Here is an 18,754-nt window from a genome sequence, read left to right as displayed (position 1 = left end):
GGACAAGGAGAAAATCCCTGCGGTTGAATAGTCTCAGGTGCCTTCGGCAGCCAATGTGATTGACGAGGCAAAGTTGAAGGAAATGAAGAGAGACGAGGAGATAGCGAAATCATCCGTTATATCGGTATCGTGATTCTCGTGAGCATAGGAAATACAACGAGTTTCTTAGGTGTCAAAACCAAATCGAATCGAATCGATTAAATAAAATGTGTCATTTCTAAAATCATAATCGGACCATTTAACAAATGATCTGTCGATTTTGGTTTAAACGATTCGATTTGGTTTAGATTGTTTAATTCAACAGTTTCAAACCACATAATCCAATTAAAATTGATTATAACTAGACCTTCTAATCGTTTAAAAATCTAACAAATTTTTTTTTTTTTTGAAGATAAACAAAACGTTAAAACTTAGCAAATAACAACTATTAACTTAATAACTAATAACTAGTATTAGTAAATTGAATAGTAAATGTAAATGGTACACAATTTTCTACTTGAAAAAGAAAAAGAAAAAGAAAAATGGATAAAAAATAAACCTAACGGCCTAACTTCTTATGGAGAACAAGAGAGGAGAGGAAATTAATGTAAATTATATAAACCATTTAGTAACCGTCTAACCGAAACTGTTTACCAAATGGTCCAGGTTTTTGATTATGAGACCGTTTAGTTAAACGATCTGGTTACGGTTTATACCCTCCAACAGCCAAAATCGAATCAAACCGAACCGCTTAACCAAAATCGAATTGTTTAACACCCTTACTTTCTCACTTAAGATCACTCCCACATCAATCCATTAACTGTGTAACTCGGTGACAATGAGTGGGACAGGGCATAGCAGGAAAACAAGTGATCTATTGCTCGTATCAAACTTGTATAAAATAATGGTCAGATTTAACAATGCATCACCCATCAAAAGAGGTCATAAAAGACTGGTGACAATGCATTATATAGCTTGCACTCCCCCAGAGAGAACGCTCTTCCTATATATAAACATTTCGCTAAATGTACCAAACCCTATTTAGCTGAGATTTTCCTGACATGCTGGGTTGTGATTATTTCCTCTTATTTTAATCTTTCATATTTCATTTTTCCTTTTATTTTCTTTCTTTCATTTGTCATTTTTCTTTTCTCATCTAATTTTCCATCCCTGTCGATCAAGGGCTTGCCCTGTTGGTTCGCTGCTGCTTTGGAGAAACAGCGTCAGGAGCTTGATCGGTGGTTCAAATCTCCTTTGCAACACCTAGTCCACATTTAATTGCTTTCCAAGAAGTGGAGCCTGTTGGTACCATATTTGACCCCCCTTGTGGATCCCCTCTTTGCCTCCTTGTGGGGTCATGATGGCCATTCGGCCCTTGAATTGCACCAAAAAATAAAAAAATAAAAAATTTCCATCCCTCTTTTCCCCATCTTTTCCTACATTGTTTTGATTGGATCCATGTAACCAGTCCCATTAAGTTGGGAGAAGGCTGAGTGTGTTGTTTGTTGTTGTTGTTGTTGTTTTGTATATATATATATATATATATATATGTATATCATAAGTCCCTCATTTACATATGGCAAAAGGTTTCAAGCATGGTTGCGCATCATGTACAATCAAGGACTGATCATGGGATGGGATATAATATGGGATTGAAGAGACCAAGCCCCCTATTTAATCCATCGTCACCAGTTCCTCTATGCTTTATTTTTTTGATAGAACAATCCCCTTATACAGCCGTGCATGAAACCACTCCCTTTACGTACCAACTATGGAGTTTGCCAAGTGGCTAAAGTACACCGAAGTGCATAATGTATATAGGATGATATGATATTTTGATGAAAGGTTAAATATTTAAATTTAAGAATAAAATTTCACATGTGGCAAGCTAGGAGGTTTCTTATAAGTATTTGATAGTATCTAGTGCTCAGATTTGCCAAATAATTCTTCTAGGCAACAGAAATAGGTCATAGTTACAAGAAAAAAAATTATGTATAAATTTCTAAAAGTGCATTGCCATGCAATTCGGGGTGGAGAGGTTGACATTTGGCTGACGTAACATCCAATGGTGCCAAGTTCAAGAAGGAACAAAGGAAAATTGACAGTGCACCATGGGGAATTGAAAAGGATTTAGAATTTAAAAAATTATGGGCAAACTCCTCTTAAAAATAATTCTGAATTATTTTTTAATCCTTGTGTCTCGGCGCAGGGGCCACGCTCCCTCCCCAAGAGATCTTTTTCTCTTTTCTTTCACCCCGAAAAGGTATAGATTTCGTCTGGCGTGCCGCAGACTCACGTTATCAAATTTTTCATTCCGTTCCTTCTTCATAATTTTCCAGCTTCATTACTGAGTTCTCCGAGAGTAGCTCAGCTTCATTAACAAGGTGTGCTGACAGCTCAGAACTTTAGAAGAGAAGCTCTTGCAAGAAATCCGAAGGAGCTCGGATATTGAGGAGACCCAATCACCCAATTCAGTGCTTTATACATCCGTGCTGGGTCGTTCTGAATTCTTGATTTGGCTGTGAATCGTGGAAGGGACCTGCAAACGATGCGTCGACGGGCGGCCGAGTATCGGCGCCCTGTCCGAAGGAAGCTTTCTTACTGGATCTGGGGACTCTTTGGGTTTTTCTCGCTCGCGGCTTTGGCACTGTTTGTTGTGCATCATAATCACCATGAATACCGATTCGAAAATCCGATACAGGTAAGCCTAGATAGTAACTGATTGTGATTTCGTATTGCCCTATTCCTTTCGAGCTGTAATGGTGTTTTGAAATTGTAGAGATGTTTAAATTTCACAAATTTGAGCTTTTCCTGATAGTTGGAACGGGTCAGCTTATGTGTCTTCAGGATATTCTGATTTGAGCTAATATGGGTTTCGGAAGAAGCTCTGATTTGTGATTTCCGTAGTATGCTTACAATCCTTAGTTCATGGTTTGACTAGATGCGGTACGATGTGGAACTAGGAAGAGTTTTTAAGATTGCTCTATCAATTCAAATTCTATTGTTAGAAACTCGTGAGCTTTATTCGAAGAACTGATTTCTTCCATTTCAATTCTTACGCTGGCCTCCCTCTTAGGAATCGAGGATTTTAACTTTAGATGTTGACTTACTTGTCGTGTGCTCCTTATAGTTCACGCTTAAATTTTGGTAATATCTAATGTCAATCTATACCTAGATAAGAGACATGTCACCTTTTTGACCTTTCTTTCTTAATATCCTTTTTGAAAAAATAAAATAAAAAATAAAAACTCATAATGTTTAGGCCCTTACGGGCCTCTCTTTCTCTCTTTGTGTCGGTTAGATCAACCTGACTTGCCCCAGGAGTCCAGGGAAACTGGTTTCAATGGTGGTATGTAATATGGATCTGTATTTGGATGACTAAGCTTCCTCTCAAAGTTTAGGTGGTTCTCTTGGATGGACTTGATTTGGAATGATTAGTGGTGTTAATTACAAGGATGTAAATGTCTCTGTTTCCCAGCTACTAAGGTTCCGTTCGGTCCTCTTCCCCATGGGGGTGGTATATGAACGTGAGAGCAGAGCAGGAAGTTATAGCATAAGAAATCCTTCTATTCCAATAGGCCGAGTGAACTGCATGTGTCCTGCCTCCAGGGAATCACGCCTATCAAATGAATGATTGAAGAAAGAAATGCACTTTGTCCAGAGTTTGTTTTTTGACACGCCTTATAGTGGAGCAAAAAAATAGCCATTTTGCTTCTTTGGATTCTTTTTTTAAGGCACACACGAGAAAGAGAGGGCATGCCTATTTCATACTTTAGATATGCCTTACCATTGAACCATTGAAAGTGCACGCCCACTTCTGTTTCCTTGCAATGAGCTTCCTCGAGGGGGCATTCTCCATACACTGAGTGTTTTCAGAGATTGATTTTGTCCCCTGTTCCAGGAACCCAGGTGGTGATTGAATTAGATTCAATGTTTTAATCATTCCCATCCACCCGGCCGGAAAAGAAAGGTTTCTCCCATTTTCTGAGATTTTATATTCTCTTTCATTCTTCGAAAGGTTTTTCTCTAGCATTGCCATAAAGTTCTGCCCATGGTTTCCAATTTAAATGTGTATTGAGTGTTTTGCTCCCCAGCCACCAAGACCTTCTTCTCACCCCATGCAGTTAATGTATTGCTTATGAATTGGATGTGTCTTTTCCGTATCATCAGCTTCCCTACTTCCTACTTCTGTAGGACAGGATGAATAGCAAAAAATCGGATACCCTAAATCTTGTTGAGCATTATAACATTGTTAAGTTTGAACTTCCCTTTGCTTTTCCCTGCTTGTAAACAAATAGGTTATTAATGTAGAACGGGTTCAAGAACCACTCTACAGTAGGATCGATGATAGGTTGCAGCAGAACATCAAAATAGCACCAATCAGAATTAGAAAGTGGACAGAATCTCGATATTCAGCCAACACATGAACAAAGGCCACACAACTAAACACTTTGTGAGGTAAGCAGAATAAAGTATGTGAAGGTTTAACGAGTTGTAAAGGGTATTTCCTGCAAGGATAAGAGTAGGCATTTGGTTTATCATGTAAGCAGCTGTTAGGACAGCATCCCCCCCCCCCAAAATATCTCTTAGGAACGTCCATCCCCAAAAGTAAAGATTGAGTAACTTCATTCTGTTCTTTCTCTCAGATACACCATTCTGTTGATGTGTATCAGTACAAGAAAACTGACTTTCTATCCCATGCTCTTCAAAGAAACGACTAAGGCTGTCTTTTTTATATTCTCCTAGCTGATCGGCATGAAACACTTAGATTTTCACCCCAAACCGAGTTTCCACCATTTTGTAAAAGGTTTGAACAATAGAAGGAACCTCATCACGACTTTTCATTAGGTACAACCATGTGGTGCAGGAAAAATCATCAACAAATAAAATCAACGATACTCAAAAAGAGAAGTAATCGGGGAAGGTATCCAGACATCAGAATGCACTAATTGAAAGATAAAATCAGTTTTATTCATGCTTAAAGGATAACTGGTTTTACAATGTTTGGACAACTGATACGTATCATAAGACAATTGAGAAACTTTTACAAACTCAAACAACTTATGGGAATAGCAAACAAAGAGAACGAACAAACATATGACCCATACGTCTGTGCCATAACAAAAGCTAAGTATCAAGTTGAGGATCCCCTTACTTAAGCAAGCAGCGGAAAAGTGTTCTTCCAGGATGTGAAGGGGCCACCATACGTAGGACCATTACCAATCCTCTTCCCCGTCATCAGGTCCTGAAAGATACAATAAGATGGGAAAAAGGTTAAAACTACAGTAATGTAGATGGGGTTCAACCAAGAACCACTCTACAGTAGGATCGATGATAGGTTGCAGCAGAACATCAAATCAGAAACAAAATCAGAATTAGTACCTTAGTAAATAAGAATCAAACCAGCCAGCAGAAGGTCACCAAACTTAGGTCTAGTGGAGGTGATGTTGAACAGGTTCTATGCTCCAAAATTCAGCCAGTTCTAATGGCTGAAGGCTGAGAATGAAGGGGACTCAAAAATCGTAACTTAGCCCTCAAAATAAAAGGTTGTACAGTATCTCACAAAGCAACAACAATCTGGGCTCCAAACAGGCTCTCAAAATCTCAGCCAATTCTGATCGAGGGTTGCTGAGATATGTCCTTCACAAGTTACAGCAGAAAAATCAGATTGCAGGGAGCAGCAACTGCCTTCAATCGATGATTTGCAGCTACAGCAGCCTTCGGAGTTGATTGGGAATGGATTCTGATCTTCAGGGTGTGTTCTCACAGAGATTTGTTGCAGTCACAAGCAACTGCAGCAATGGAGATCGAGTAGAGGTAGGAGAAGAAAAAAGGGGTAGGGAGATGGGCTTTCTCAGCCCTGGGTCTCTAACTGACAGGTATCCCAGCTGTTGAACAGGGGTTTTACTCCCATAATCGAGTGCAAGAATGCCTCAAAACTTCATTCATTAATTCTGTGTCAATCAATTACAATAGCTGCCTCTATATAGACCGAGGCTGAGCTACAAAAATAAAAAGTAAAACTTAGCAACTTGGAAAATAGAAACTAATGAAAATAGTAACTAATGAAAATAGAAACTAAATGAAATTAGAAATGTTTAAATGCTTTATAACTTAGCCTTCTAAAAATGCGAAGATAACCAAATTAGAAACTACCTAATATAAACTGAGATAGAAACTACACTATGGCAGCATTAGGATATAATCTTCCTCCACTTGATGGGCCCACAAAATCTTCTTAAAATCAATCTCAAACAAGGCAAAATTTGGCTGACACTGTTCACATGAGTGACGTGAACAATATTTTAGTCTTCAATTTGGGTCTTCTAGAAGAACTCCCATCAAGACAATATGGGCCGTGACACTGTTCATGAGAACAGTAATTTCTGACTCTTCTCTTCTTCATGCGTCGATTTACATCATACAGTTATACTGTTTGGTAACAGATAGACAGAGAATAGATGGAACATGAATAGCAGATGGAAGAGACAACTAATAGGATAAATGATAAGTGCCCTTCCAAGTAACCTGAGAAATGGGTCCATCAGAAAGTTTAAACCCCCCCCCCTCCAGAAACAGGAATTAATGAAGAAAATCCCTCACGCCTACCTGTCATATGATTAGTGGCTCCTGAGTCTATAATCCAAGAGCTAGAAGGAATAGATTAGGAATGGTTAGCCGATGCATGGGCTGTAATACCTGAGATGGTGCTACTATTCTGTTTCTCCGGAGAGGCTTTCAATGAAGACAGCTTATCAGACAACTCATGGATCACCATCACTTGGAACAGACGCTCTCTCAGTAGAAACCAGATTAGCACTTCTTTCCTGAAATTTGGCTGGTTTTAGGTGTGGATGAAGAATCCAACAATGATCTTTGATGTGCCTTGGTTTTCCAGAGTAGCTGCACTTCAAGCGGTTCTTTTCTTCCTTGGTGAGGTGACAAACTGACAATGCTGAACTCTGTTCTGAGAAGTGACTGGTTTTATACCCTTATAACCAGCACAGTTAAGGCAGACTTGTCTTCTCCATCCTGTTTGGACATAGAGGCCTGAGAAGCGTCCCCTCTAATATAATTATAGACACTCTCAAGTGTCAGAAGATTGTCCTTAGCAAGGACTTGAATACGCTGTAACTCAACGGCAGGGGGAAGACCAGAAAGGAATTCGAACACATGTTGACATTGCTGCTCCTTTCTGTTTTTGAGTACCTCTAGATTTGTGGTGAGAGGTTGATAGTGATCCAACTCCTCCCACTTCTGTGTGAGACGGTTGAAATAGTCTTCAATAGACCTCCTCCCTGGATCCATAACCACCTGTTCTTGTTGAAGGTGATAAATCCGAGCATTGTCATGCCTCAAGGAAATAGTTTTCTGAACCGACTCCCTAATTTCCTTCTCTGTTCTCATTAACAAATAGTTTCAGTTAATAGTGCTATCCATGGAAGGAAGTAACCATCTCATCACTGTGAGATTAAGACTCTCCCACTCAGCATAGGAAGAATCCCAATCTTTTAGCTCATTCACTTTGCCATTGACATAGCCCATTAACCTTCTACTCCCAATAAACATCTTGGCAGACTGAGCCCACTCAAGATAATTCATCCCATTGAGTTTCATTGTGGTGATAATCATCACAGGATTGAAACTTCTAGAGTTTACTGTATTCTGACCTTGATTCTCAACCCGACTACCATCCATTGTTGTAGATTCAGCCTCCATTCTTCAGCTTCAAGGCTTCAATCACAGACCATCACAGATCTGTTCGTAGTCTTCAGAAGAAAATTGTAGGCATGGTAAAAAGGGAGACTGCTGGCTTCAACTGGTGCTGCGATCAACAGCTAGGTCAAGCCCGCTCTGATACCATGATGAAAGAACGAGAGAGGGAGACTCTCAAACCTGTAAGAGAAGAGAGACCATATGGTTCAATTTTAATTGGGAATTCACTATCTTGACCCCCACAGTTCTTATGCTAGTCACCACCCCATCATACATATCTTTAACTATGTCCACATATCTACTTGAAACCCTTTTCTTCTCTAATATATGCTGGATTAAATCTCTAGGGACCCTGTCATAGGTTTTTTCTAGGTCAATAAAAACCATATGGAGATCCTTCTTGCCCTCTTTACATCTTTCCATAAGCCTCCTAAGTAAGAAAATAGCATCCATCATAATTATCAAGACGTCGCCAAGGCGACACCGCCATGGCATCCAGGCTCCTTGGTCGCCTTGATTTTTGACTCTCTAAAATGCCATGGTCGCCCTCCCGCCTTGATAACTATGGCATCCATCATGGATCTCCCTGGCATAAAACGAAATTTGGTTCTCCGAAATAGTAGTTTCTTTTCTTAGGTGGGTTTCAATAATCTTCTCCCATAACTTCATAGTATGGCTAATTAGTTTTATGTATCTATAGTTCTTGCAGCTCTGTATATTACTTTATTTTTGTAAATCGGTACCACAATGCTTCTCCTCCATTGATCTGGCATTTTCTTTGCGAGTGTGGGGATTAAAAGTGTTGGATAAAAAATAAATAGTTTCCCACTTGACTAAAAAACCTTGACAGCTGGCTAATAGATAATGAATGGAAGAAATTGCAAGTAAACACCTAGAATTTTATAAGAATTACAAATATATATCAACTATTACAAGAAAGCCCCCAACTTAAAAACTACCTTTTAATTACCACCGAGGGGTCTTGGACTTGGCTGACGGGTTGTAATGCTTGGGGTTTGGCTTTCAAAGTAGTTATATTATTCAACCAATCCTAGGCTACTACATCAGAATGTGTTGCAGAGGATTATCCATCATCTGGGTTTTCTCTGTTACAGTCAGTAATATTAGTTACACTCTGCTAATAAGAAATCAGCATCTGGTCTGTTTCCACAGAGTTATTCTTAAATCTGTTCTGATATTAATATTCTCTGACTTCAGATCTAAAACCTATCTCCAGTCTTAGTTTCTATTACATTACTCAGATCTGTTTCTGACCCATAGCTTACTATTCAGTTTCTCTGATCTGACATATTATCTAAATCTGTGTTCTGATTCCTAAACCACAAAGACTTATTATCTATTTCTATGTTCTGATTCCTTAACCAGAAAGACCTATTATCTATTTCTGTGTTCAGATTCCTAAACCAAAATTTCATGGTCTGCTTACTTATCTGAGCCTGTTTTATCATTATTAAGTTCTGTTAGTAGCCATTGCATAAGACAATGCATCCTTGGGCCTCTTTGCATCTGAAATCTATATATTTTTGGATATCAGATTGCATGAATGTCCCTCATTTCCTGGAAAGATCTTTGTTAAGGGTTTTTCTAGTGTATTTAAAGTGATAGTTTAAAAAACTGGACCGGATCTCAAACCAAAGGGAGGTCCAGTTCTGTTTTTGGTTTGCCCTCCAGTTTTCACCAGAAATGAGGAATCATAGGTTGCTCTCTCCAGTTTAACCTGGTTTGACTGGCTAGTCTGGTTGAATTTTTAAAATTAGAGTAAAAGCAACATGATGTTGGATCAGGGATCAGATTCGCATTTGATAGACGAGATAGGTGGAAGATTGAGGTCTTGTTGTTTGAAGAGACAGACAGCACTGAAGATTTTTCCAGACTACTCGTTGAAGGGCACGTATCAATCACATGCAAGCCAAACCCTGAGATTCCTTGCATGGGTTTCAACGGTTAATGGTGCAGAAAACTGCTCCTGTGCCTGCAGTTATCTCTGTGAGGTTGCAGCTTAGTTGATGTATTTCAAACTAATTGGACTTTGTCGCATGTTAAATAAAGGTTCAAGAACAATGAAAACCACAACTAATGAGTTTTGCAAATGGTAGAACGATTAAAACTTCTTATTTTTTAATCCAAATCTGCTTTAAATGGATGCGGTTGGAGCCACTTCAGATCTGACCTCATCCATTTCATGTCCTAGGGGAAAGTTTAGACTTGTTTTGGCACAGAAGATATGTGGGTGATGTGGCAAATGGACCCTTTTTGGGAAATGAAAACTCAAATTTATATCATTTTAATATTGAGAATTGCCACCATTAGTAGAAGGTGCAATTAGGTGAGAGTTAAAAAAGAAAAAATAACTTCCCAAGTTGCACCAAAAGGTGATGGGTTAAGTTGAAAATGGTCATCCCTACTAAGAATGTGAAGGATAAATAGAAGACAAAATTATATGAGGGTAAAGAAGGAAAAAGGAAAACCAAGTTACACCAGAAGATGAGAATGATAGGTAGAAATTAAAATCCAAAACAGGAATAAGGAAATCTGAAGTTACACCAAGCAGCTTCTCTTTTTACCTAGATAAATAGAATTAATAGTTTGGTTTTTTAGGCGATCAGTTGAAGGTATGAATGGAGGTTTATGGAGCTTTAGGATTATTTATGGATGTGGTTAAAATTTCTTGGTGTGAATAATTGAAAAATTGTGAAAAAAAAATTAAAAAGAAAAGAAAAGAGAGAAATACGTAAGAGACCAAGAGGTTGATATTTTCAATTGGAATCAGACAAATAGACCTTTAAGCATAACCTGAAGAGGGCCTAGGTTTTTTTTTTTTGGGGGGGGGGGGGGTAGGGGTGGGGGAGGGAAGGTTGCTTATACCATACATTTTGGAACAGCTTATACATTGTGTCATGGCCTATTGGTGATATACTAAAAACCACCTTCTCCTTCTCCTCTTGCACTGTAATTCATGTCCATCATTTTACAAAGGTATGCCCAGAAAAAATTTATACCAAAGATAATGCATTACCAAGGGTTGTGAACCATGTTTAAGGTCCTGAACATTTTCAAGGATTTTACTTTGCAAATAATTGACTGTTATTGCAGAATGAATTAATTGAAATAAAAATTCAGCCAAGTGTTTACTTGTCTAGTTCTTAAAAGCAATCTATTTTTTTACTATCACTGATATTTGGATGTGTCCCTTTCTCAGGAGAAGAATGAACGGATTGGACTTGATCAACGTGAAAGCTTAAATTATACTGAAGAAATATTAAATGTTAAGTCATTTGTGAGGCAATTAGGCGAACAAATGATTCTCGCCAAGGCTTATGTGATTATTGCTAAAGAACACAATAACCTTCACCTTGCTTGGGAGCTCAGCTCAAAAATCAAGCATTGCCAGCTCCTGCTCTCAAAAGCTGCCATGAGAGGGACACCCATCACATTGGAAGAAGCACAACCAATAGTTAAAGGCCTATCTGCACTAATCTACAAGGCACAAGATGCACATTATGACATTGCTACCACAATCATGACAATGAAGTCCCACATTCAAGCCCTTGAAGAGCGCTCAAATGCAGTGACAGTGCAGAGCACAGTTTTCGGGCAATTAGTAGCAGAGTCTCTGCCCAAGAGCCTCCACTGCCTGCATGTCAGACTGACAGCTGATTGGCTTGAAAATTCTGCACTACGGGAACTTGCAGATGAGAAGAGTAACTCCCCTCGGCTTGAGGATAACAACCTCTACCACTTCTGCATATTCTCTGATAATGTTCTGGCTACCTCTGTAGTGGTTAACTCCACTGTCTCCAATGCCAACCATCCTAAGGAGCTCGTCTTCCACATTGTCACAGATAAGATCAGCTATGGAGCAATGCAGGCATGGTTCCTTGGGACCGACTTCAAAGGCTCTACCATAGAAGTACGGAACATTGAAGAGTTCTCTTGGTTGAATGTCTCTTACTCTCCCATTTTTAGGCAGCTCCTTGATGCAGAGGTAAGGGCTTACTACTTTGGGGACCCTCAAGACTCAAAAGATGAACCAAAGTTCCGGAATCCAAAGTATATATCTTTGTTGAATCATCTGCGCTTTTACATCCCAGAAATATATCCCTCACTGGAAAAGGTGGTTTTTCTGGACGATGATGTTGTTGTCCAGAAGGATCTGGCCCCACTTTTCTCATTGGATTTGCATGGAAATGTGAATGGAGCAGTAGAGACCTGTCTCGAAGCATTTCATCGTTATTACAAATACCTCAATTTCTCCAATACAATCATCAGTTCAAAGTTTGACCCACAGGCCTGTGGATGGGCATTTGGGATGAATGTTTTTGCTCTGACAGTGTGGAAGAAAATGAATGTGACTGCCAGGTATCACTACTGGCAAGAACAGAATGCTGATCAGACTCTCTGGAAGCTAGGAACCCTTCCCCCTGGCCTTCTGACATTTTATGGACTGACTGAGCCACTCGATCGGAGATGGCATGTGTTAGGCTTGGGTTATGACTTCAACATTGACAATCGTCTAATTGAGAGTGCAGCTGTTATTCACTTCAACGGGAACATGAAGCCATGGCTAAAGCTGGCTGTTGGAAGGTACAAGTTTCTATGGGAACGGTATGTAAATCATACACACCCATTTCTCCAAGATTGTGTCACAAGTTAAAGTTGAGTTGGCTACTTTCTGGATCAATTTGATCCAATCTTCGCCTCTTCGGTACAAACAGCTTAAGTCAATTTCAATACGCTCAGCCTCTCAATCAATTGTTACATTTTTTGTAGAGTCAAAGTGAAAGTCTAGCTCTTTTAGAAGCATTTCCTTATTATCATTTTTTTTTGGGTTTCAAAAGGAAAACAAAAATGAAAATTTATTGAAATTAGAAGGAAAGAATGTATTAGGTCCGGGGTGTTGGGGAGGATTCATTTTTGTCTGATGGGTTTCAATTCTACAAGGTTTTAGGACTATTTGTTGTGTAGCAAATCCTGTAATAATCTCCCTGCTCGATAGATAACAATGTATTTGGATCAGAAATTTTGTAATTTAGCAAGATTATTGGGTGAGAATTGTTGAACAAATTCTGCAAGGTCCCGCTTTGGAGTACTATCTAAAGATAGTCTGGAGTTTTGCGTAAGCTCAGCTGGTTGTAATCCATGCTTATGATTCTGGTGGGAAGGAGGAATCCTTACACCCAATTTCCATTGACTTGTTTGTCTCCACTGCAGCAGCAACACTAGCATTCAAATGACGCAGTTCAACTTCCTGGTTTAGTTCACAATCCCAACACAACACCTGGATGGCTGGGAATCTAGATTTACTATAGGTTGCTGAGTGCACAGGTAAATTGTGCTAGCAGCCTATCATCCAGTTCATGGTTTGACTACTTTCTGCATCAATGTGAGCCTGAAGCATCCAGTTCATTGTTTGAGTACTTGCTTCATTAATGTAAGCTAAATGTATATTTATGAGTTAAATTGTTCTGAGAACTCGAGACTAGGAAGCATAGAAGAAATGGTTTTTAGGATGTGATTATCTTTCATATTAAACTGAAACATTTAGGAACACTATCAATCACTTCTTTGGACTTAAGCTCCTCAGTCCTCCTAGTCTGATGACTTCACAAATCAAATGTCAACTCCAGAGCATCAAATATTCAATTTTTTAAGTCAAAATTTGGACCTTTCCCCTCCCTACACTGCAAATAAAGTGTCAAGTCAAAAAGGGAGATTAAATTGAAAACATATTTCTTCCTAATTCATGATAGCCACCTCTCTAGAAATGGGTTTGAAAGAGAGAAATAACCCATTGAAAATCTATCTGTTTCCCATGTATGTCACTTGTGATTACTTAGTTGAAGCTTCCTTATCTTCAACAGAACATAAAAACCAGTTACCATCCCATATAATGCTGTGCTCATAGCTATTTTGTGAAATTTTAATGAGATAGAATCCTTGCTGAGCACACTTTTTTTTGGGGTGGTACCAAAGAGGCCCAGAACCAGACGTATATGTTTCTGCAGCTATGTGACAAGGATACATGTTAGTGTCTGACATGACAATCCGGAAAAATCATCCTGCAAATATGTCTCTGTAAAATAGTTGTGATCTTTCTTGATGGAATCACTTAGGTGCAGCTATGATTGTGTTTCTTCTTCATTCCTACTACACTACGTACCATATATTTCTTAATGTAGTCTCTCTCTCTCTCTCTCCCTTCATTCTTTTCTTTACATTTCCCTTGTTAAGAGACCGTGGGGGAAGGCATGTAGTTTCCATTAGTGTTGTCGACACATATGGAACATAGTTGTGTCCTTGTTATGTAGCTGTGCTCTGTTCAGTGAAGTTATATAGATGTCATGGAAATAGTGAAGCAGTTCCACAATTTACTGATAAGAGGTGCATTCTGATGTGGCTTTGATCAATACCATGGCAGCAATGTATGCTTACAACTTCCAATAGAAGCAATGGAGATTGTTTGTAGTTCTTCAGAGAGGTGCAACTCAAGGATCATAGTCTAACCCAGAGTTTGCAGTCAAAACCATTAAGCATTGTACAATTAAGTGTGGGTGGTGGGCATACAGGTTGGCAGGATGACTAGCAGAGTTGGCCTACCAGCAGAAAGGAACAAAGACAAAAATGTCTTGTCTGATTAAAATTAGTTTCATCCAATTTGTATGCAGTAAGCATTGTAGTTGATGCTAGTTGTTGGGACCTGGTCTTAAGAGGGAGCTATTTGATGCTATCAGTAGCTTTAGATATGTATGAGGAAAGTGTGGTTACTTGGACCGCCTTATTTTGAGGAATGGGTTGCTTATTAATTGCACATCTTTTGTTTAATTAATTAGATGGTGGAGACATGAAGCCAATATGTATTACCATTGTTTTTTCTGCATTATTTGGAAGTACTTCAACTGTATGACACAAATGTATGAAGTAATTCTCATGTTAGAATGTTGAATTGGTTGGTGAAAACATATCCATGGCCAAGCTAAATTGTTGGAGGAAGCAGTTAGGTTTATAAAGATGGGTATCTCTAGGGTGCAAATTAGTTGCAGTGTTAGAAGTAGCTGGATTTCAATTAGCTTCTTGTCTACATAGGTAAACTGGAGGAGAATGGAATACACACACAAGACGGGTGATCCAGCCGATTAGTTGAGTGACCACTCTAGTTTTTCATGCTCAATGAATCCCTGTTTTGAAGACTGCCGCACATCCATCCATACATAGTGATGAACCATATAGAGAATGAGTTTCATTGCTGGTCAAATCCAGTCAGCTGAATCAAGAATTTGAACCCATGTTCAGTTCTTCCATTTATTTATTTATTTATTTATTTATAGGATAAAGAATGCTAACTGGTCATGCGGTGCGGCAGGTACCAGCGGCCAGACACAGCCGTATGTAAAATGATCACCGCACCCCTTGGATTCTTGGTGTATCTAATAAGAATTGGGAATTGGAGACACAGAAGAGAACACCGTTTCGTTTCTAGTCGGCCTACTACATCCATAAAAGCACAAAATGACAGAGGATGTCATGCAATTATTTTCAAATGCTTCCAAACCTCTCTGGTTCATGGACGTCATGTGATCGATCCCTCTCACTCCTGTAACACCCGTGACAAGATAACCTCGTTAATGTGTGATCGATATCCCAAATGCATAATCTATGGGACCAAAACTACTTCATTTTGAAATAATCCCACACCATTGTATTTGTATCCATCTACTGAAACTTTAAAAACAAATGAAACCAGTTCTGTTTATTTATTCTTATTTTTTTTTTTTTTCTCTTTTATATGAGAATTATTTTTTCATATTTAAGTGATATAGATTGGAAATGAGCCCACTTCGGGTGAATATCATATGCTTTGAGATGATAAAATAATGGTTTCAAGATTCAGGAATCGATCGATTTGGATCGGAATCGGCAAAGCCCCCGATTTCATGCATCCCTGATTCTATGTTTTAAAAACCTTGATTAGGATTAGGATCAACCCAAATCAGACCAGACCATTCACCACCAATGAAGAAACATTCATTCATGGGAGAATAAAGGATACGTACGAGTGACCATGGGTCACTATTTGTATGGCAATTCTTAAAACACAGAGATGGGAGTATTAATCTGTCAATTTCATGGAGACTAAGAATGTGAGTGATGTACATGTTTACCCCCAAAAATAAAAAGAGAATTTATAAGATAGTACATAAACCAAAAGTTTAAAAGAAATAGAAAAATTAAGAGAACACCATAATTGCTGACCTCAGAAGTTAGAACAATTTACTAATAATAATAAGGGGAGATCTTAAGAACCAACCAAATTCTAGTGTGTGGATATGGATTCTTCGAATTTGGGTGGCATGCTAACTGGCCATCGAACTCGTGACTAACCAGTTTGTCTATCTCGTGAACCCAAATGGGGAGGTGGACCCAAAACTGATCTTTTTGTCCTTCTCCATTCCTCTATCCGACACTGACAATCAAAACAAAATCAACCGCCCAAGGAAAAGGGCCTTTTTTGTCCCCTTCTCACTCTGGGTTATGGTTCATCGGTATCGGATCGCCCGTATCAGATGATCAGTACTAGTTTTGCATCTTGCCAATCTCGATACTGTGCCAATACTATATCGGTGACACAGTACGGACAATGGATAAAATGATTAAAAAAAAAATTAATTTAAAGGATGATTAGGATCAAATTTGTCTGATACGGTCGATCCTTGCCGATATCGATCTAATACTGAATCAATTTTCGAGTTGACTGATACCCGACCGACCGTTTAACCCGATTAAAGACTGGCATCCGACCGACCATTTACAAATAGGACCATGCCTAGACTATGAGAACCGATTACCTAAACAGGTCAATCACGGTGTAGGATCCTAAAGTGGGGACCGGGGACTAACTAGGCCCAACCAAAACCGATCCGGACCAACCGCTTGACACCCTTAGGACTCTAATCAATTGGCCCAACTGATCTATTTTTACAGGTTGCCATCGTCCATATGTATGGATTGATTGTGTTCTGATAAGTGTGTTTCTCAACTTCTATCTCACCGAGTGTTTACAGTTTGTTTGTAACCACAAAACCACACACATTCACTGCTTCTAGTTTGCAGTTGACTGGTTTTTGCATGAATATCATAAAGAATCTTGGTGGGTCATGTTCTTCTATGCAAGAAAAGTTTCTACTACATTTAATTTCTCCACTCCTTTACACAGCACTACTTGTATCATTGAAAAAATAATATATGTATACATATATATATATATATACGGATGACAAACTAAATAAAAAGTATACAAAAACTCATTTAACTGAACTCACATAATATGACACACCCATAGTGTACAGAGAGAGTCAGAGAGTTCCAGAGTAAGGGATTTGCAGCAGCAGCAGCATCAGCATCAGAAGAATGTCTTGGTTGCTGATTTTCATGATTCTCATCTGCTTCCTCTTCAATAATCTCTCAGAGGCTAAAAATGAGAAGAAGCTTCTTCCATCTGCAGTTGTAGTGGGCACTGTTTACTGTGACACTTGTTTCCAGCAAGACTTCTCTAAAAGCAGCTACTTCATATCAGGTTCAATTAATGTCATTCAATTTTTGGAAAATTTCCTTGTTTTGTATATATATGTATATGTATAGTTTTCTCTCAGCCCACCTGAATCTGAATATCCGATGTAGTAAGTAGTTTTCTCCATTGGCTTTTGGCAGATGCTTCGGTTGCAGTTCAATGTGGAGATGGAAGCTCAAAACCCAGTTTTAGCAAGGAAGTGAAGACTAATAAACAAGGAGAGTTCAGAGTTGATCTACCTTTCACTGTTAGTAAACATGTCAAAAGAATCAAGAAATGCTCAGTGAAATTAATTAGTAGCAGTGAGCCTTTCTGTTCAGTGGCCTCTAGAGCTACTTCCTCATCACTCCATCTAAAATCAAGGAAACAAGGAGTTCACATTTTCTCCGCTGGGTTTTTCACCTTCAAGCCATTGCGAGAGCCAGAGATGTGTAGCCAGAGACCAAGACTTGAAACCTCTAAGGAACAACAACTCGTTCCCCAAAACTCATTCCTTCCCAGTCCTGGCATAATCCCAACATTCCCACCTGTAACTCAGGATCCAACCATACCAAATGTACCCTCTCTCACACCCACAACTCCATATTTATCTCCTCTTCCTATACTCCCCAATCTTCCACCATTGCCACCATTACCAGTTCTCCCTCCCCTGCCACCATTAATGTCAGGACAACCAATTTTACCACCTCTGCACAATGCTAAAATGCTTTCAGGCAAAACTGTATCAACTCATCAAACTATAAGCCACCCAACTTTCTTGTTTCCCCCTTTGGTTCCGCCAATATTCCCAACACCACCGCCATTTGGTATTCCAAATCCATTTCAACCTCCACCACTTCTGCCCCCACTCCCATTTCAGCCACCACCACCACCATTTTTCAACCTTCCACCAGTTCCAGGGCTATCTCCACCACCATCACCACCACCTTTCAATCTTCCACCAGTTCCAGGCCTATCTCCACCACCATCATCACCACCTCCATTTTTCAACCTTCCACCAATTCCAGGGCTATCTCCACCACCATCACCACCCCCACCACCAAGACTACCCTTTCCTTTCCCTCCATTTCCGTTCCCACCTCCAGGGGGCTTCCCAGGCATTCCTCCAGCTCCTCCACGTTTGAAGGAACCCTCTCCTTGAGGTTTTCGAGTGAAACGCAATCTGCATTAATGCTTTAATGTATTATTGTTCAATAAATAAAGCTGCTTTCTTCTTCTGTTTTTTTTCCATGTTTTGGGTTTGCTGTAATATCACCGTATCAGTTACAAGATGGGCATATATTTATAGCACCAAAGTTAGCGTGTAAATTCATTAAACATTTAAACCTTCTAATAAGGCTTCAATTCATGAACATTGTTAGCTTATTTCATTTTATTTCTTCTTTGCTGAGCAATAAAAATTTCAGATGAAGCAGCTTTTACTTCAGGAACAAGTGTAACAAAATGGATGTGCTAAAGAGATGACAAAGGCTA

General features: G+C 39.2%; 2 protein-coding genes across 2 annotated transcripts; both read left to right on the top strand.

Annotated features, from left to right (window-relative positions):
- The first annotated feature begins 2,325 nt into the window (after positions 1 to 2,325).
- Positions 2,326 to 12,752, top strand: LOC122652375 (hexosyltransferase GAUT11-like). Its single transcript, XM_043846092.1, has 2 exons — positions 2,326 to 2,680; positions 10,916 to 12,752. Exons 1-2 carry the CDS (start codon positions 2,528 to 2,530, stop codon positions 12,368 to 12,370), a joined length of 1,608 nt encoding a protein of 535 aa, XP_043702027.1. The 5' UTR covers positions 2,326 to 2,527; the 3' UTR covers positions 12,371 to 12,752.
- A 4,229-nt stretch (positions 12,753 to 16,981) lies between these two features.
- LOC122652377 (leucine-rich repeat extensin-like protein 3) lies at positions 16,982 to 18,662 on the top strand. The gene is made up of 2 exons (XM_043846096.1): positions 16,982 to 17,287; positions 17,422 to 18,662. Exons 1-2 carry the CDS (start codon positions 17,122 to 17,124, stop codon positions 18,420 to 18,422), a joined length of 1,167 nt encoding a protein of 388 aa, XP_043702031.1. The 5' UTR covers positions 16,982 to 17,121; the 3' UTR covers positions 18,423 to 18,662.
- Positions 18,663 to 18,754: the final 92 nt, after the last annotated feature.

Source organism: Telopea speciosissima, chromosome 2, assembly GCF_018873765.1.
Source record: "Telopea speciosissima isolate NSW1024214 ecotype Mountain lineage chromosome 2, Tspe_v1, whole genome shotgun sequence".
NCBI lineage: Eukaryota > Viridiplantae > Streptophyta > Magnoliopsida > Proteales > Proteaceae > Telopea > Telopea speciosissima.
This window is presented reverse-complemented; position numbering and strand designations above follow the sequence as displayed.

Coding starts and splice junctions, on each gene's coding strand:
- LOC122652375 (XM_043846092.1), top strand. CDS start 2,528: ATGCGTCGACGGGCGGCCGAGTATCGGCGCCCTGTCCGAAGGAAGCTT. Junction 2,681..10,915: donor GATTCGAAAATCCGATACAG/GTAAGCCTAGAT, acceptor TCCCTTTCTCAG/GAGAAGAATGAACGGATTGG.
- LOC122652377 (XM_043846096.1), top strand. CDS start 17,122: ATGTCTTGGTTGCTGATTTTCATGATTCTCATCTGCTTCCTCTTCAAT. Junction 17,288..17,421: donor AAGCAGCTACTTCATATCAG/GTTCAATTAATG, acceptor GGCTTTTGGCAG/ATGCTTCGGTTGCAGTTCAA.